The sequence below is a fragment of the Sebastes umbrosus genome, chromosome 11, assembly GCF_015220745.1.
Source record: "Sebastes umbrosus isolate fSebUmb1 chromosome 11, fSebUmb1.pri, whole genome shotgun sequence".
Classification (NCBI taxonomy): Eukaryota; Metazoa; Chordata; class Actinopteri; order Perciformes; family Sebastidae; genus Sebastes; species Sebastes umbrosus.
In genome coordinates this window covers 25,804,810-25,825,581 of record NC_051279.1, presented here as the reverse complement: position 1 = coordinate 25,825,581, position 20,772 = coordinate 25,804,810, and the positions used below count along the sequence as shown (strand labels likewise).

At 39.4% G+C, this 20,772-nt stretch overlaps 1 protein-coding gene across 1 annotated transcript; it reads right to left on the bottom strand.

Moving 5' to 3' along the window:
* Window positions 1-757: 757 nt before the first annotated feature.
* LOC119496356 (N-acetylglucosamine-1-phosphodiester alpha-N-acetylglucosaminidase-like) lies at window positions 758-20,772 on the bottom strand. The gene is made up of 12 exons (XM_037783598.1): window positions 20,600-20,772; window positions 17,343-17,548; window positions 16,745-17,012; window positions 11,802-11,941; window positions 10,177-10,285; window positions 7,872-8,000; window positions 7,559-7,764; window positions 7,348-7,395; window positions 5,992-6,120; window positions 5,664-5,795; window positions 4,368-4,449; window positions 758-2,039 (listed from the first exon to the last, which is right to left on the bottom strand). The coding sequence occupies exons 1-12, from the start codon at window positions 20,680-20,682 to the stop codon at window positions 1,802-1,804; spliced, it is 1,770 nt and encodes a 589-aa protein (XP_037639526.1). The 5' UTR covers window positions 20,683-20,772; the 3' UTR covers window positions 758-1,801.

The window sequence follows — 20,772 nt, the reverse complement described above, 5'->3', positions numbered from 1 at the left end:
AACAAGGTGAAGACGTCATCATACCAGGAGCCTGAAGTTCAAGTTCGTCCGGCTCTCTAAACAGAGCGTAACACCGGTGATCCTGGAGAACTGGGATCATGAAGCTGGTTACTAATTGAGCTACAAGCGGGTACAGGCACTCGATATGACTAGAGATGAGATCATTAGCGAAGCGAATCAGTGGCACACAACTAGAATAAAATAAGAAGCTGTCAAAGGATTAATATCCAAATAAAATTTAATAGTAAATATATCAATATCAGTTTAAGTGTACGCTTTATTTAGAATATTTTCACCTTTTTACCTCGCTGTCCCCTTTCTGACGGGGAACTGAAGCTGTTATCTATGCTCTCTTCAAAGCCACGATGCCTCGATCGGTTAGTTTGGATGTGTTAATGTGTGACTTTGGTGAATCCGAAACACCAAAGTGGCTTTGAAGAGAGCATCAATAAAGGCTAAGGGATAACGTTTTGCTGCTGCCTATGGAGGACAGAACCTGCCAAAATAAAAATTTAATGAGTAAATAAATAACTGACTCGATAAATAAATATATATGTCATTAAATGCAGCAAAAATAATATAAAAAATAAATACAGCCATTAATTGATAAAAATGTGACATAAATTGATATTTATTCACTCGTCTGTTTAATTTTCCCTTTGATTCATTTATGTAATTATTTTTATTAATTTTTTATTTATTTATTTGTTTTTGCGTTTATTTTTTATTTATTTATTCATTTATTTATTCATTTTTGCACTTAGTTTTTTAATCTATTTTATATACATTTTTAAATGTATGTATTTATGTATTTTCTAAATTATTTATTTCTGCACGATTTACCCTTTGAATTTCACCCTATTTATTTACCCAAACTTATTTATTTCTGTGTACTTTTCTTTACACATTTATTTACACCTTTCTTTGTAACTTTTTTATGCATTTCTACCTCATTATGAGGGGGCAAAATGAGGAGGCTAAATAAATAAATAAAAGGGAAAATTAAATAGAAGAATAAAAAAATAAGGGAATTAATACAATGATAAAAAATAAAGAAGCAAATTAAAACAGAAATATAAATTTATGTCACACTTGATCAATTAATAAATTACTTCATTTATTTTTAATATTATTTTTGCAACATTTAATGACATATTTATTTATTTATTGAGTAATTTATTAATTTATTTTTGATTTTGCCAGGTTCCATCCTACATAGATGCCCCCGTCTACATCAGTACATTGCTTTGCTCCCGTGCTGGTACTCCTGTCTGTTTCTCCAAACTCCATCTACTGTGGGTAATACACTGACTATGGAGAAATACAACACTGTTGTATGAGGTTCCTGTGGGAATAATGATGGTGATTAACCAGCTTTGTGATACCAGAAACACCTGAGTTAAGCTTAAAGATAGCTGGACAACACACTAAATATCGCTTTGTGATCCAGGCCCCTGGTTTCAAAGTTTCAATGGCAACAAGATGAAAAGCTCATCCTACCTGGAGCTGGGATTGAGACGTGCAGATTCCCGATAAAGCTTTGACCTCTTTTCTTTCATCATCAGATTAAAAAGCCTCGGCTGTAAACAAAAAAATGAGAGCGGACCAGCTGCCAGATACAGTTTGATGTCAGCAGAGTGACAAAGGATGTAACAAACGTGCACTTCCTTCTCATTTCAGCAAGATTGTCGTTGGAAATTTTGACAAAATTAGAAGATTAAATGAAGCAGAGGAACACTGCGTTTCAGTTGTTTCTATTTGTCCAATAGCAGAGCGTCATCACTCTACGTCCTCCTGACAGCTACGACCTCCCCGAGCCGGACGGAGACCAAATATCATCCTGAGAGTCCGAGTCGAAACCGGATTTCCCAATCCTCCTGGAGTCAGCTCCGTTGATATCGGTCAGCGGGACGGAGGAGTAGTCTCTGCGGTCAAGGAAGCGAGCTGCCACTGAGCCGCGACATGCCCGTACGAGGTGAAGCAGCAGGCTGGCTGACAGCAGAGAGGCCAGGGTGACGGTGATCAGCAACCAGGTACGCCTGAGGAGAGACAGACAAGGTTAGACTGATTCCATTAAAAACATGGAGGACGTCAAATAAAGCAAAGAGTGTTACGTCAGGTGTATCAGTACTGAAACTCAGATAATGTTAAGGGAAAAATATCAAGTTATTAAGTATGCAGGTTATTGTACATCTAACTGTAATGGCAGTAAGCTGATTTTCCTTACAGTGTGAATATGTCTCAACTTAGTGCTGCAATTAAAAATGTATTTAATCATAATTTAATTAAATTAATTCATCTTAATCATTAGTATCAAATGTCAGAATATAGTGAAATATATTCATCATATGTGGCAAAGAAAAGCATTGGTAACACTTTATAATAACCATAATTTATAAATGGTAGTTAATTAAACTTAATTAATAGTTATTCTACTGTAACAAATAATGAAACGATAATTAATAATGTTTACTAATTATTAGTAATGCTATAATTTGTTAATTTAACAGTTTATTCTTGCACGCATTATATAATTTGATATACTATATTAAGTATTTGTTAATGATTATGAAATAATTTGTAAACCTTAAAGAAATAATTTGTAAACCATCTATTTATTTGGATGGCTATTATAAAGTTTCAACTGATGATTATAATACCTTGTTAAACGGTTAATAAATACTTTGTAAAGCATCTTTAAACATTATTTAGATAGAGAGTTAACACTTTGTCAATGGTTAATAATTGCTTTCTGGCCTCTATCTATATGATGTTTATAGATGTTTTAACAATTATTTCTTAAAGGTTTACAAATCATTTCGTATTCATTAACAAATACTTAATATAAAATATTATTAATATAAAATGTTATTATGTGTGCAACAATAAACTTTTTATAGATAGTTTAGTCAAAACAAATTTGCGTTAACGCGTTATTAACTAACTTAATGTTAACACTAACTTTGACAGCCCTAAAAGCAACCCGAACAAAGGAAGATGGTCTTATCAAAAAGAGAGTTGTACAATATCGACGGAGCATTTCAGAGATGGAGAGAAAATGTTACTAATAGTTTAGCCTTGGCTTACGGCTATGGCTATGCAGCTGGTTAGACCCACAAGTTTGCAAAGAAAAACAGGACAGTAATTCTCATAGAACTGCCGCTTTATAACAGCATCAGGATCACAATCACGATCGGGATGATGTTTGAAATTAATCACTAGTACTCGTACAGGTTACTGTATGAAGTGTGTGCATATGCCCGTGCTCAAATGGACCCTGCCTTAGGACCAAGTGGCACCCTTCGGGTCTGAAAAATGAAGCCAAATAGGCTCACTTCTGGTTCCAAAAAAACATGATGGCGACAGCCAAAATGCCAAACTCATGGCTTCAAAACCGTAGTCCACAAACCAATGGGTGATGTCACAGTGACTACGTCCACTTCTTATATACAGTCTATGCTTCAGACAGAGAGGAGAGCTGCAGGAGGAGGGCTGTATTTTCAGATTTCTTGTGTCCCTCCCCTTCCAGAAAACTGCCTACCCCAACTTTAACCCTCTGTTGTCTCATCTCTAAGACTGCCAGGGACTGGTTTAAATTAAAATGTTTCCCTCTTTTGGTCAAATAAGGGTTTAAAAAAAACAAAAAACAGTCCATCTGTGACCAGAGTACCCCTTTCACAAAGCACTTCCCAGAAACCATAGCAACAGCTAACAATTCCTAACTTGCATGTGAAAGCTAAGGAGGCTAATGAATGCGCCCCGTCCTCAGAGCGTCGGCCTTGTTTACATGTAGAGGAGAGACAAGAAGCCATTATTTAGCTGGACTCATTGATCAGAGCAGAAGACAGAACTGTTGTGTTTATAGACGTGATTATTCCTCGTTGAATATCTCACGTCAAACTGTGAAATGTAGCACTGCTGTTTGTGATTTCTCATCATCTTGTAAAAACATCTGTTTAAAATTAGCCTCAAAGCATTTGACATATTTTTCAACGTGTTTTTATAAATGAATTGGTGGGTTTAACGTGAAGCCACACTGACAGAAAACAGACTAACAGTGTGTGTGTCAGAGGCTGGAAGATAAACTGACCAACATTTGGCTGCCAGATGGGACGATTTCACACCTCAGCTCACAGACTCTGTGTATCTGCCAACTACCAAGAAAATACTAAAGACACAAGAAATAAACCTTTATACTCTTTCTTGTCAGCTCTGTTTTCCTTTTCTCACTCAGGAATACGTGTCTAAGAGCTAAAACATGCTAACATAGCAAAACTGTGACCTGTTTCTTGAGGTGAACAGACATGAAAGATGGACAGCAGAGGTGAAAAGGTGAGAGGTCACGTGACTCGATCTTTGACACTTACTCTGTCAGATGAGGCTGCTCTTTGTGAGCTTCTTCATCACGTCTCCACAATGTAAACATCTGTTTGGCAAGACAATGTCCAGCTGTGGAGAGAAGAAGAAGAGGGAGGAGGAGAAGAAGAGAGCTGGGTAAATAAGTCACTGTTATCAAGAGTTAAATCTTAGTCTATACTTTCCTCTTACACTTAAAGTGGCAATAGTTTTTTGCTTTAAAAGTTTAATATGTAACAGTTGTCACTTGCGGTTTGTAAACACAACACATGTGTAAATATGGGCTCCTAGGGCTGTCGAGGTGAAAGGACTTCCCCTGCAGTGATAATGATTGGCTCAACAGTGCGATATGCGATATTATTGCCTTTGTTTTGCAAATTACTTTATTTATTCTGAATTTTTGTGCTATATAAATAATCTTTATTGTTAGGGTATTATTAGGTATATTGTTGCTTTTTAAATGACAAAAAACCTAAGGAGATTTCTGAGAGAAAGCAAACTTCTCCCATGTGCCAGCTAAATTTTACTTCCTTCCTGCTCTGCCCTTTCTGAGTTCCACTGCTAAGACTGAAAGCATGACACATGCAATACATGAAAACAACACCACCTCATTTGGATAATGAAGCAGAAATGATAAAGAAATGTGAGAACAGTTATATGAATAAATGTATAAAGAAAAGAATGCAGAGATAAATAAGTTTGGGGAAATCAATAGGCGGTGAAATGCAAAGGAAAAATCATGCAGAAATAAATTAATAAATGCTTGAGCACATAAATAAATACGTACATTTAAACAATAAATAAATGCATAAATAAATAAATACAAATAAATAAATAATAAATGTAAACATAGTACATCAATAATAACATATAAATGCAGAAATAAATAAATAGATTAAAAATTTCATAAAAACAAATACATAAATAAATAAAAGTGGACATTAAACAGAAGAGTAAATAAATAAGGGAATTAATACAATGATAGATAATTAATAAAGCTAATTAAACAGAAATAGAAATTTATTTTGATTTATTTATCGAGTCATTTATTAATTTATTTTTTAATTTTGTCAGGTTCTATCCTCCATAATCCCCTGCAGTTGGCTTGTCAAAAGCGCAGTATAGCAATATTGCGGTTATTGTGACAGCCCTAGCTGTAATAGGTTTTGTGAATTGGACCTTGACATGGGGCAGATAGCGGTTGCATGGGTAAGTGAGGATGAGGAAGAGGAAGCAGTTGAGATGCTGCAGGATGAAGCACTTCTGTGTGTGTGTGTGTGTGTGTGTGTGTGTGTGTGTGTGTGTACCTCTGTGTAAAGTGTAGTTGGTCTCTTCTCGCAGCGTGGCGTTACAGTTTCCTGTCTGCGGGTCACATGGACACTGGTTGTCACACTGACACTCGTGAACACAAGATGGACCGAAGAAACCCAGAGGACACACTAACACAGAGACACATATTTAACATTTGAAAAGGAAGTGAAGCAACGTTTTTTTTATAATTAAATATAAACAAAAAAACCTTCCCTATTCAGAGGATGAATTATTAAATTTTTCAACGGGCTAATTTAAATTTAAACTCATTTGACTAAAGAGACGAGGTGTAACTGGTCATGCTATAGTAAAACGTAGATCTACCCAGTTCACAAATGTTGCCGTAGAAACCAGAGAGACAGGCACAGCGTCCGTGAACGGTGTCGCAGGAACCGCCGTTAACACAGACGCAGGTTTGATTGCAGCCGTCACCATAGAAACCCGGGAGGCACTCTGTAAATAAGAGGAGAAATCAACGGTGGCAGGCGCACTATTATCCTGGTTATGATCAGGTCTTTGGAGTATATTATGTGTTCCATGTAAACATCACATCCCAAATAAAAACCAGGATACAAATGTAAACAAACTCACAATGACAGTGACAATGCTAACATGTTGCTGTTTAGCAGGCATAATGTTTACCGTGTTATCATTCAGTATGTTAGCATGTGTGGACAAATACATCTTCTAGCAAAAGAGGCAACACAAAATAAAACAAAAGAACAAAAATATGGTATTTTGACACCACTGATGAAAATCCAGCTTTTCAAACATGCCTAATTTTTAATATGAATAATGATACGTTCATTCTAGGGCTGTCCAAGTTAACGCGATAATAACGCGTTAACGCAAATTCGTTTTCTTTTTTTACTAATTTCTTTAATGCATTAACGCAACTTCTGATTTTTAGGTTGTAGCGGGCTCAGTTTTAAAGCTAGAGTGAAGATACTGGTGTCATATGAACCTAGAATATCATATATCACATGTCTTCAGGTCAGAGATCAAGGGACCCTTTTGAAAATGGCCAAGACATTTTCCTCACCAAAATGTAGCGTAAGTTTGGAGCGTTATTTAACCTCGTTCTTGACGCGCTACGATGGCATGGTTCTAGAGTATCTCCACTCTAGCTTTAAAACTGAGCCCGCTACAACTTAAAAATCACTAGTTGCGTTAATGCGTTAGAGAAATGATTGTCGTTAAAACAAATTTACGTTAATGCGCTATTATCGCGCTAACTTGACAGCCCTAAAATAAAAAAAAACATATTACAACGATGTAATCCACCAAATCACACTTCAGGATATTCTCTATTCTCTAAAAAATTATTTAATAAATGCAAAAAATGCAGAAGTAGCCGACTAGGCTGCTGCAAATGTAAAGAAGATATCGACCGATTTCCTGCTCCATACTACCGTTATTATATCAGCCTTAAAAAAATGCTAACGGTCAACCTCTACTCCGTTCCCTCGGGTTTAAAACAACTAGCTACTAGTCGGCGGTGCAAATTTGTGCGCCAAAGTTGAACTTGTGTTAAATTTCTGCAGATTTCAGTGATTCTATATAAATTAATTGATTTTGCAGCAAAATGTTGCTGTTTTAAATGCTTGTGTGACCCTTTAGGTTTAGGGGCTAGTGTGTGTGTGTGTGTGTGTGTGTGTGTGTGCGCGTGTGTGTTATTACCTTGGCTGCAGTTCTTTCCTCTCCACCCAGCATCACAGACACAACCATCTGCAACAGAGAGGACACGGCGATGACATGAAACAGTGCAGATTCACATTGAGACAACAACAAGCGGGTGAAGTACTCAGATCTTTTACTTAAGTAAAATAAAATAAAAATGAATCCTGGTTCTCCTCCACCTGCTGCAGCTGTGCTCCACCTTCACACTTACTGGCGGTGCAGACACCATGAGGGCCGCAGGCTGGCGGCTGACACACCAGTGAGTCACAGGCGGCGCCCTGCCAGCCCTGCTGACACCGACAGCGTCCGTCCACACAGTCTCCGTGTCCGCTGCAGTCTGCTGGCTGGCAGCGCCGCTGGTGAACGCACAAGACGGTGGAGATGGCCCGAGCACAGCGCCACCTGCTGTCTGGAATGCTGTGAGGGGAGGATGAATGTTGGAGAGCATCAGATGAAAGATCCAGATTAGGTATATATGGTAGAGAATAAGTTGTTCCTCATGTATGAAGGGTTAATTAGCTCACCAGTGATCAGAAGGGTAGCTGGCCAATGAGCCATCAGCCACATAGGTGGAAGACCCGCCTCCATCCAAGTTGATGGCGTTGATGACTCCGTAGCTCTTCAGAGACTCAGCCAGCTCCCACAGATTCATACTGTACAGAGACACAATATAACAAGAGTTGTTTACTGTTGTACAGATGTTTGGTACAGTTTGCCAGCAACATGTAAAACATTGAAATAATAAAATCTGGAGATTAGACCAGACTGTATGGAGTCAAAGGAGTGCCATATATACATAAAGAATTAAATGAAAAATAAGTGGGAAAATAAATGAAAATATTTTTCTTTATATTTCCACATTTTTAATTTAATTATTTATTCATCTATTTACTTCTCTTCATATTTCCATTTTTTTTTATTTACGTAGTTATTCATTTATTTATTTCTCTTTATATTTCCAGATTTATTTTCGTATTCTTAATGTTTCATTACAGAAACATGTTTAGCATTTTTAGGACAGTAGTCTGTTATTCATTGGATATAGAGAGTCAGTCTGTGAGCGGGAGTTCGTTGTTTGGCCCGAGCTGACTTCTACATGCTTTATTGAGCGGGTGGAGGCCTGATATTGAGTGGAGATGTACAGAGCGCAGTGGACATGTTTGAGACAGCTTGTTGTGCTTTTCAAGGCCAGATCATTAACAGCAACACATTGATCTCCAGGGTTGAGAGAGAGTCAGATCAATACAATCGATCGGTGGGGAGATCTTAGTGGGTTGAGGCAACTTGAGCCTGTTAGTTCATCTCACAAATGAACCCCGTCAGACGTTAAAACGCCTTTTACTGCACCCCCATTTATCACTTTTACCATCCGGTTGTTTTTTATTCTCTACCCTCCATCTTTGGCTTTTTCTCCTTCACCTCCACCAGCATCTCTGTCCCACACTTGTTATGTATTAAAGATATTTACAACACCGTTACTATCGCTGGCTGTTTCTTGGAAGCTGTTGTGTTTTGTACGTAGGAAGATATTTTGTCTGTGGTAATTAAACTCTTTTACCCGACGGACCCAGTACCGGGTTCGGCTGAGCTGTGTGTTAAAACACTGCCTTTAAAAACCTCATAAAATGCTGTGGTGGTCTTTTTTTCTGAATTGTTTCTAAAAGACGAGGCCTTAACGTGACTAAAACAACACTCCAAGTGTATTTTTCAAAACAATGTTTGTTTGGCAATGATTTCAATATTTTAGTTACAAAATCAACACATGTGAAATTGTATTTTTACTTTATAATATTTTTGACCATTTTTATATTGAATGTACATACATGACTTTGGATTCTTTTTTGATATTTTATTTACATTGTTATTGATCTTATTTGTTATTATCTAAGTTTGACTTGATCATATTTCATCATTATAATAAAACTACTCCATTTGGAGTCAAAATTACACAATTGAGTTGCTTTTTATTGATTTCATACTGTGCACAATGGTAGAATGTGATGATGCACAGGGTAAATGTCATGGCCAAAGGATCCATCGTGTGCACATAGTCTCCTGTAGTGGATATCAGTAGTATTTTATAGCCAGATTCCCTTTCAAGAGGTAGAAAACCAAAGTGGCCAAATGGAGAGTCAGCCTGGTCCTATCCTGACTTAAACCTTTGTAGAATCTATGTGCTTTGTGTTATTTATATCTGTTTTTGCACATTTGTAGTCAAGGAGTTGCTGAATGAATTCAGTGGCATCTCTGTGCATGTCATCATTGCTATAAAGGTGTTATCCAATGTCTAATCTAGAAAACATTTTAGGCATGGATAAAAATGTAAATTTTTCCTTTGGTTCATCACAGTTAACTCAGGCATAGTAACAGTCTCAATGTTACAATGTTACTGACACTGTGGATGAATTGTCTGAGGTCTTACCTATCCATAGAGACCAAGATCATGCATATAGACCTGGTAGTTGTGGAGCTATTCTTGATTTATTTTGGGTATGTCTGTCTAGGAGAACCACACCTTCCAGGGCTAAAGAGGTTAAATGTCTTTGTGGACACATTTCACTCATCTCACAGACAGTTTTACTGTTATTACTGCTGCTGCGATAAAAGAAAATCTAAAGTGCATACAGCTTGTTCTTTGCCGCTACGTTTGGCTCGGAAACCCTGTTTATTTAATTCCCACTTCGGGGCACTTTATATTGACTCAAAGGCCTTGAGTCACTTTATGTTAATGGTATATATCATCGTATGTTTTCTCTCATCTACATTCATGTCTGCTCTCTTACCTCCACATACTGGGGGCGTAGATGTTTAGAAGAGAACTTTTCTTACCCCCTTACTTCGGTCTGCCCATCGATCTGAAACAGAATCAGTTTGCCCTCGGCGTCGTGGCCCACCGCCGTCCTGGCTGACACCACGTCGACAAAAGTGCGGATATTCCCTGAAAGTACAAGAAACAAGCTGGAATTAACAGCTGCAACGTGCGGCTTTAGTAAAGCTCTTTCTTCATACTTCACAATAGAAACAGAAGGTTAGTCTAGGGTTAGCACTACTGGAATATCAACTGAACATAATCCCAGTTTAAACCTCTAGTCTAGGGTTAGCACAGAAAATAAAGGTAAACATTGTAATCTCCATTTAGACTTGGATACAATGTTGTTTGTTGACTGACTGTCAGAAGTGGGTGGATGTCTCTACACAGTTTTATAATGCGGCCATGACCTGAAAAAAAAGAGGTCAAGTTTCATCATTATGTAAAAATGGCAGATCAGATCTGGCAAAACTCATCCTTGTTTATTTGACAACATGATTTGTGTAACAATAAAGGGCGTGTGCAGTTAAGTAACTTAATGTGAACTTTGGTTTCACTCTGGTTCCTGTAATTGTTGTGTTTTGGTGGCGTGATGGAGTCACGCCAGGTCACAGACGAGTTTCTGTGTTATGCAAACACGGAAAGGTGGCGCTCTGAGATAAAGTTACACTTAACCACTGCTGAAGTGAAGCTGATCTGGTTGCTGGACTGAGGTCAGGTGAATTGATCCTGGACGAAGGGGAGGGGGGTCTAGATTGAGTTATTGTATGTCAGTCTGTTGAACTGAAACTCAGGTGAAACCGTCATCATCTCTGGAAAGCTGCTGTTCCATAAACCAGGTTTATGGGATGGCAGCTTATGCCCTGAAACGAACCTCTTAAACAGTAGGTCAACTTGATTTGAAAAGGGATAGTTTGGATGTTTTGAAGTGTGGTTGTATAAGGTATTTATCCATAGTGAGTGTATTATCCACAGTAGATGGCTGTCGGCACGCCTCCAGTTTGGAGAAACATCAAAGCCACCAGACTCCTTTGACAAAGACAGGAATTTTACCTCGCAGAACACAAGAGTTGCTGGTCTACTGCTGCCTCGATCGGTTAGTTATTTAGTGTTATTGTGTGACTTTGGTGAATCTGAACTAACCCTTTAAAATACCAAAGCCACACAATAACACAAACAAACTAACCGATCGAAGCAGCGGTACACCAGCAACTCCCGTGTTCCGAGAGGTAAAATTACTGTTTTTGTCAAAGGAGTCTGGTGGCTGAGGTTGTCAAAATTAGATTTGCTCACTAAAATCACAATAACACACTTACTGGATAATTTATACAAAAGTGTGTATCTAAAACTATTTAAAAATATATATATATTTTGTTACTAATGTAATATTCTGCTTCAAAACATATTTGTTGCTGTTTAGCCATTCAAAAACAACATTTTCACTGCGGTCAAAAAATTGTTTGCCTGCTTTAACCCCATCTTTAATTTTTCTGATTAATTCTTCCCTCTCTTTGTTAAAGATGATCGGCTCTTGTAGCGTTTAATTGGCCAGAAAACTTGTCAACTCTTCCAGACTAAAAACCCTGCAGGCTGACAGAAAGCTGTTTTATTGTTTACCCTGTAAATGTGAAAGTACAGTACGTACCCGTCTCCTGTGTCTTGTCACACTCAGCCTTCAGGCTCTGGTTGATGTAGATCTCGCCGTTCCTTACCAGCCACACCACACCGCTGACCAGCTGGACGAACGGGTTGGACTGGTCCTTGACGTCTTCCTGTGACAGATACCTGGAGGGATGGAGGGGGGGAAATCAGGTCGTCACAGTTTCTGATTGCTTATCAGCATTTTATGTTTCTACAACTACTAACGGTGCAATTCAGTAATGAGCTAGCACTGTGGCTCTAAGGACAGAAATATTAGTCCACAACTTAAAGAGAGCAGCTAACTGAATGAACAGTAATACCCGTTACTCAGCAGACAATCACTTTCAAATTCTAATAAAAAAACACAGTAATAAAAACTGTATTCCTTCAGTCAGTTTGAATACAACTTTGTGTTTATCATTCTGACAACTTTAACCTAAATCCAGCTGTTTAAAATGACAGCTGGCGTGATGCCACAGGTGCAGTTTCACAACGCTGACCTCTGTAACCTCTCTGGTTATTCTTACTACTATAATGTTACCTCAACTCAGGGTGACTCAACTCAGCTCACCTTACCTTATATTACCTAACCTTAAATTACCAGCTGGATCACACAGCCAAACATGTTTCTATTTCAAAACAACTACAGTATATATCTGGTGAAATAGTGAAACTAGCTGGTAAACTGGTATTGATGGTATTTTATGTATATGTTTTATCAGTGACGTGTTTACAACCTGAAGTGAGTTAAAATGAGTGTCCTGGTCTGACATATAGACCTTTGCCCAACAACTTTGGGTTGTTCCAGGAAGCTCCGTTTTTATCTCGTTATCAACCGAACTGACACTAAACTTAAGGTAACCAGCTTTCTCACAGCAGCCATTATGAATCATCGTACCAGGAAGAGCACAGGTGGAGCCAATAACACTAACGGCGCTTTTTGCTCCACTGTAGTGTCCATGTAAGTCGTGTCAGCGAGCCAACATGGAGAGTTTCAGCAAAGAACGTATATTGCTAAGAAGTGAAAGTCAATTGTTCGTTCCATTGCAACATCAGCGCCCAGCAGCAGAGCTATTGTCATACTTAATGTCTCTACTGAAATGTCCCGTGTTGAACAATAACAATATTATAAATATGCATACTATTATAACTATTTACTTACTTACTTATTTATTTATTCAACTTTTTGCCCGGCTGCTTCCCAGAGGAACATAAAGTGAGCGATGGACAAAAAATGGAAGTTTAAAGAATCCAGCACACAGAATTTGAGAGAAATCGCAAACTATTTCATGTCAAGGATCCAAAATGTAGTCCAATAGACCACAGACCATGGATGTAGAGGAGGGTCCAATAGACCACAGACCATGGATGTAGAGGAGGGTCCAGTAGACCACAGACCATGGATGTAGAGGAGGGTCCAACAGACCAAAGACCATGGATGTAGAAGAGGTTGTGTCCTGTGCTTTTGCTCTGCGTGTTAGTAAATAGCCTACAACTCTATTAAATTCTGTTGATGTCATGCTACTAGCACCACTAGCTACTGGCCGATAGCCGGTTGTTTGGGAACAGAGACGTTAATACATCCACCACGGTACAGGCTTGCAGCATACAGCCCATGGGTGTATTATAAGATAATAAAAGTGATGAATTAAAGCCAATAGATCCATTATTACAGCCGCATACAGCTAGCAGGAAGCTGGCAGAACCGGATATGTCATATGAGCGTGCAGGGCGGTGCAGTCCCGTGGGTCTGATGCACGTTCATTATGGCGAGGAAAATAACTCTGGATTCAGATGTTAGTTCATTTTAGAACTTTTAGGACATAATGATTTAAATGAGGGATATGTAAGTGTTCCTTCTGGGAAGTTGCTTTACCTAAAAAAAAATTATCCTCTGGTTTAGACGTCTCCTTATCATCCATGGCCACAGACTCATTGGTCGTTTTCAATACAAAATGGTGGCAGCACTACCGCAGCGCCATCTAGGGGCTAAAAAAGCACCAGAGTTTTGTGTCTTTGCTTCTATACTCTTTAGTTTCAGGGTCCTGACACACCTAAATGGAGCGCAGCTATTAATCATGTTATTATATTATAATATTATTTATTACACTTGTGTTTTTCTATCAAATTCAATGTCAATTAGAGTCTCTTCAATTTGTAACAAACGCATGTCAGTAGCTAAAATTTACTCAGAGATGTTTGCTCGTCTGAAGAAGTCTGTCACCAAATTCATTCTTATTTTTGTCTTATTTTCTATTTTTATTATCATGTATTTTTTTCTTTCTTTATTAAATTGAAATGATATGACTGTTTATACATTCTCATAACTACTTAATAATAAAAAACAAAAAAAAAACATCACCTTATTTATGTTTTGCAGCGGACTGTGCTCTTTGATAAAGCCCATAAAAACACACTCAGATATTGATGCAGTAGCTAACTGCTAACTGTTTGTATGGTGAAAAACTCAACTGATTGTTTGCCTGCTGAGTAGATTTTCTGACTCTGGACAGGATTCATCTCAGCAGATCAAAGCTGCAGCGGGTTGTGCCGTTTATTTGTGACGAGCTCTACGTAAAAGGACATTAACGAACACATTTTTTCCACAAAGAGACACTGCTGCTGAGTTAAAGTCAAGCTGTGGGTTTAGATAACAATATCATATCTGACCTGCGCCACATGTGAATGGCTCACTGTTACCAGGAGGTGTAAATAAGCTGTTGCGTTACACGTTGGCATTATGTGGATGAAGCAATATTATCTATTTTAAATGAGAGGTTTAGGTTTGTTATTAGCCTGACTGACGGGTTCAGGACAACAAATGACTGGTTGTGTCAAGTTTTTGGTTTGCTGTGTGTGTGTGAGGTGTATAAATGTTTATTTTATCTTATTTGAGCTTCAGACTGTTGCATCATGCAAGAAATCTGGAGATTACTGACCTCAGGTTAAATTTACTTTTTCATGGTTTATAGATAAATGTGAGTGCATGTGTGTTTGTTTGCGTGGTGGGTAAGTGTTGACCTTGCAGTGGCATTATAAACATCCAGTTCTATCCTTGGGAAGGATTCAAGGAATTACTTGTGTTTCATCAGTCAATATGCAAGCAGGTAAATATCTTTGGACTGGTGCAAAAGTCATGTTGCCACGAAAACACATATCGTTATCTGTGGATTGTTTTTCATTGTACTGAACCACACGTTATAAGTCAAAGGGCCATGACAAACAGGAAGTCACTAAATTGCAAATTTGGTTGAACGAGAGGAGAGATGATATTTGAGAAACTTGAGATCAGGTGCAGAGAAGCAGAGAGACAGGAAGGAAAATAGTTTGAGTTTATGCAAAACGTAGTTTCTGACTGTTTAACAGACGCGTTCCAACACTCTCATGAAGAATGGCGGCCTGTGCCTTATCAAAATAAAAGCTATTGGTATGCCGAATGTTGTTATCTGGCAGTTTCTGTGCAAAACTCCTTGCATTCCTGGGAATTATTTGTGCCTAATATGTGTAAACTAACTTTGTGAAATGATCTTTTAGAAAAAATTATCTGTCAGCATCTTAGACCAAACTGTATCTGTCTACTGAATATTACTGATCTAATGAATTAAAGCTGCAGTGGGTTTAATTGGAGCAAATATGATTAAAAAATATATATTTGTATAAAACGGTCACTATATCCTGACAGTAGTGAATGAGACAGGTAATCGGGGAAAAAATCATGTTCCTCTGTGTCCTCCGGTGCTTCTAACGGCATCTGCAGGATTTTACAGAACGGAGGAAAACAACCAATCAGAGCCGAGCTGGAGCCTTGCCGTCTCTGAGCAGCTGTCAATCACTCACGAACTCCGATCAAACGGTCAAACTAGGCAGCGCTCAAATGTTTCTCAGAAACATCTTGTAGTGTACTGTTTAGCTGTAAAATGAGAAAGTTTGTGACCCTGCAGCCATGTTGAGATCACTTGAGGAAATACCAAGCACCGCCCACCAGCCGGAGCACAGCCAATAGGAACGCTCTCTCTGAAATGACCTGTGATTGGTCAAAGTCTAGATTTTTTAAAGCCTAAAAACAGAGCCATGAGGAGGTGGAGAAGTTTAGTTATCTCTCAGAACGCTTGAATTACAATATGCTGAAAGGTTATCGATGCCAAAAATATTCTGCCTACTGAAGCTTTAACATATTTTCTTACTTACCTCTAGTGGTATTGAATCATGCAGATAGTTTTTGGTAATTTAGGGGCTGTGTCTGCCAAAGCATTTTTATCCTGAGGCCAGCATATATTTTTTTTAATTCTTTGCAATGGGAGTGCTGTGTATTTACGTTATGCTACAAACAGCAGCAGCGTGACGAGGTGCTGAGCGTCTATTCTGCGCTGAGCGCTACACGTTTGGCGTTTTTCTTCTGGTCGCCGAGTTATAAAATGTTCAACTTTGGGTAAAACGCTGCGCTCATCAGTTTCACTTGTTACCCAGCCGTCCAATCACAGTGGAGGAGGGGCGGGACAAATACCACAAAGACCAACGGTCACATCCTACATGTAGCTACAAGTGCTGAAGAACAATGGAGGGTAAATTGAAAATGTAATTTAATCTCATGAACCCACAGACTGGCAGGTCCGTCCTCTCTCCTCTCCTTCAGCCGACAGTTTTACTTCTGCGGATATTCCGTATCATAGCAACTAGACGCAACCAAGAGATCTCAGCTGAAAAAACGCTGAACCTCCAAAGTGCTCTCAAGCTGGTCGTTTACAGAAGGGAGTCTGGCGTTTTCAGCTGGGAAAAAAACGCTATGGTGCATACGGCCCCTAAGACAACATGTTTTCTATAATCTGGGTGAACTGACCCTTTGGGACTAACTTTGGGACCATGGCTGGAGTTGGAGCTGGGGTCCAATTATTTGAGCTTCAAAAATCCCTGTCAGAGATTTGTCAGTGTCATAGCTGGATCTCTTACCCGAACACCAGGGTGCCGTCCCTCCTGATGCCAAACTGTGCGTTCTGCAACCCGCCGCTGTCCTGCACCGCCCTGCCGTCGCTCACCACGTTGCCCAGACACTGGCCTGATTTCGTGTTGAAGAAGCCGGCGTTCTGGGCGTACAGACACCCGGCGGCCTTGGCTGTTTCCTCCACCAAGGCCCTCTGATTCATCTCGCAGCCGCCCGGCCCACCCGGCTCCAGTACCGACACCGTCCTCAGCGGGTCGTGGACCACCGTCATGTGACCTGGAGACAACGAGATGAGATGAAATAGATTCTACTACTGTATCAGCATCTTCTGAGTTACTGTTGTGCATTGTCACTTAACGACATGACTTCTCCTCCGCTACTTTCAACCCAGACGATGCACCATCGTTTCTTGTAAACACTTTTTCTGTCAGTTTGGTTAAATGGATAAAAGGTCAGGGAGTAAATAAATAAATAGAGAGATCAATAAACCAGAGGTTCATCAAACAAAGATCCAGATTCAGCACAGAGATCAAATCAGTTTAAACTCCATGCACTTGGCCAATAAAGTTATTTTATGTCCCTGTAACTTGTGACTCCATCACTGACCGTAAACCCATCTGGAGCCTCCCGGCACGTTCGAAACAAACAGCGTGGACTCTGCCACCGGCAGCCCGCTGTGGTTGCTGGCAGGCCGGCTCTCGTAGGTGATGTTGCCATGAATGACGGGCTGACAGTCTCTGACATGCCGGTGAGAGTGGGAGGGGCCGTGGCCGTGGGCGTACGGCAGCAGGAGGTCATCGTCCATAGAGACTCTACGAGGAGAGAAAATTAAGTAAAACATGTTCAAGAGATAAACTAAAACTGAAAATGCATGTCGGTTGGTTTGTCCTCAGTTCTGAGTTGCACCCGGTAACTTGTGACACCAGTATACTTGTGAAAGTCTACTCCACTTATTGCTTTGACAGTCTGGGATAAGACGACAGAGAGAGTCTGGCTACAATTAAAAGACCAGTGTGTAACATTTAGGGGGGTCTATTGGCAGAAATAGAATATAATATCATAACTGTGTTTTCATTAGTGTATAATCATTTGAAAATAAGAATCGTTGTGTTTTTGTTAGCTTAGAATGAGCCCTTCATATCTTCATAAGGAGCGGGTCCTCTTCATGGAGTCCTCCATGTTGCTCCTCCATGTTTCTACAGTAGCCCAGAACAGATAAACTAAACACTGGCACTACATAGGAACATTCACGTTTTTTACATTACCTGAATGCCACCATAGTTCACCTACACCCTTGGCACACAAGAGAAGTTTGAGGTGGTCGTAATCGGCAACCTCACCACTAGATGCCACCACATTCTACACACTGCATCTTTAAAGGGACTGTTTGTAACTTTTTAAGCGTATAAAAATGTACCGGGTCGGGATCCCATACGCGCTCGCATATGCGCGCTCGCGTGTGGCCGGAGTCACTGCTCCGCTGCCTGCTTGCCTTTACTCACACAGCGCGCGTTCTCACTGTCTCGCTCCACCTCTAGACGAGCATGCGCGCTCACTCCACAATGCAAGAGTTAGTTTAGCTCTGAGAATATCTAGTAAATATACAGTGAACGTTTGTACAGAAATAAATGGTGCAGCTCCTCCAGACCAACAGAGGTTTTCCATGTCTTATGAAGTGACGGGGCAGAAACGTTATCGTGTCCGACCAGGTGCCGGTGTCTCCCTGCGGGCGCAGTCGGGAGACGATAACGTTTCTCTTCCTGCTTCAGCCCCGGCACCGACCCGCTTTTGCTGAAGCAGGAAAAGCCAACACTAGGATCAGCAGTGATTCATGGAGAGACCTTCGTCTGGTCAGCTAACATTACTGCCAAGCAGGTGAAATATAGAGTGATATTGTGGTTTTAGCTGACATGTGTCGCCTCACTGTTTTGAGTGATGCTCGTTCAGGTATATTTAGAGCGAGCAAGCGCGAGCCCGATGCTGACTTTCGTTGACTTAACGGCCACAGGTGTTGCTGTTAACAAGCATTTCTGAAAGTTACAAATAGTCCCTTTAAGGCTGATCAGTCTTTGAAAATCAGGGCTGTCAAATTTAACATGATAATAACGGGTTAAAGCAAATTTGTTTTAACACAACTAATTTATGTTACACATTAACGCAATTTACGATGTTTAGGTTGTCGTGGGCTCAGTGTTAAAGCTAGAGTGAAGATACTGGCATCATATGATATTAGAAAAAAAACTAATTAATTCATCGGTACCAACCATGTCATACTAGCTTGTAGAGAATGAAGCTAAATAACGCTCCAAATTTACACTAAATTTTGGCGAGGAAAAACTGTCATGGCCATTTTCAAAGGGGTCCCTTGACCTCCAGATATGTGAATGAAAATGGGTTCTCTGGATACCCACGAGTCTCCCCTTTACAGACATGCACATTTTGTGATAATCACATGCAGTTTGAGGCAAGTCATAGTCAAGTCAGCACACTGACAGCTGTTGTTGCCTGTTGAGCTGCAGTTTGCCATGTTATGATTTGAGGATATTTTTTATGCTAAATGCAGTACCTGTGAAAATTTTATCTCATCTTAGAATAAAATTTCCCATCTTTGATTTTTTTTTCTGTTTTTAATGAATTGTTGTCTATTGATTGGTTACTCTTTCTGCTTAATTTGTGTGCTTCTATTGTCTTTTTTGTATTTGCTTTTAATTAGGTTATTAAGCTTAATTTTCTTTTCTTTTTTGTTTTTCTCCTTATGCTGAAGGGAGGTGTGTTGTATTGTATTTACCTCTCCTGTTACATTTCTTATTTTTATCTGGATTTTATGAAGTTTTATGTGTGTGCAAATAAATATACATAAACATTATTTGGGCTTTCAGGCTTTGTTAGAGTAACTCTGATCCAACAGCGTCATATTGTGGCCAAAGTGTCCAACTGCAGCCACATTTTCACAGTTTCCTTTTTTTAAACTGTCAGTTTCCTTGAGAAATGAAACTAAAAGGTGATGACAGGTCTTGTGACTAAAAGCTGTTATCTGCTGTGGCGATAAAATCATCACGGCACAGATCAAATTTTACTGAAAGCTAGAATAGAATAGAAACCTTTATTGTCATTGTATTAAATACAACCAGATTTACAATTGCCACTTCTGGTCAGTGCTTTAAAACAAATACTTGACAAGACTGAACGAGGCAGATAAAACTTATAACAGGTAAAACACACACACAGTTATAAAGCAAATAAAACAGGTAAAGTAGATGTAATAAATAAATATAAACAGAAGTGTTACACTAAAATATAAAAATAGATGTAATGTAAACAGAGGAAATTGCACTTGTAAAATAGGTATAGATGTAATAAATAAAATGTAAACAAAGGTAGTTGCACTTGAGGTGTATATTGCTCAAGGATATATTGCACAGATCAATGTGACAGATGTAATAAAACCAGCCACAGTTGTTATATTTATATAATTTAAATACATTTCAATTAGGCCTACTTCTCTGTGTGTTTAGTGAAAAGAGGGGACTAAAGGCCTCGTCATGTTTGAAGTCAGTCTGACAATTGTGTGAACTTTGTACTCAACAACTGATAAGAACTTAAAAGTGAAATACTAAATACTGGCTGCTGTTGCACAACAGTTGGGTTAGCATGAATGTGTCTACTTGGTGTGTTAGCGTATAAGTTCATTAATGTTACCAAAATATATCCTTTTAATCCAGCTGACTCCACTGTCACTTAAAAGGAAATGAACCAAGTTGTGACAGGCTGTATCAGTCTGTAGGCTAGGCTAACAGCTAGCAGGCTAACAGCTAGCAGGCTAACATTAGCGGCTAGCTAGAAGAGGAACCGGCGGTTCTTACCGGGTGTTGTTGGTCTCGGACAGCCGGACGCAGAGCCACAACAGCAGCCACACAGAGGGATATTTGAGCCACGCTGCTGCCATATGAGGTGGGAGACTATCCTGCTGAACTCTCCTCTCCTCCTCCTGCTGGTCCCACCATCCTCCAGCTAGCACTCAGCACCAACGTAAACA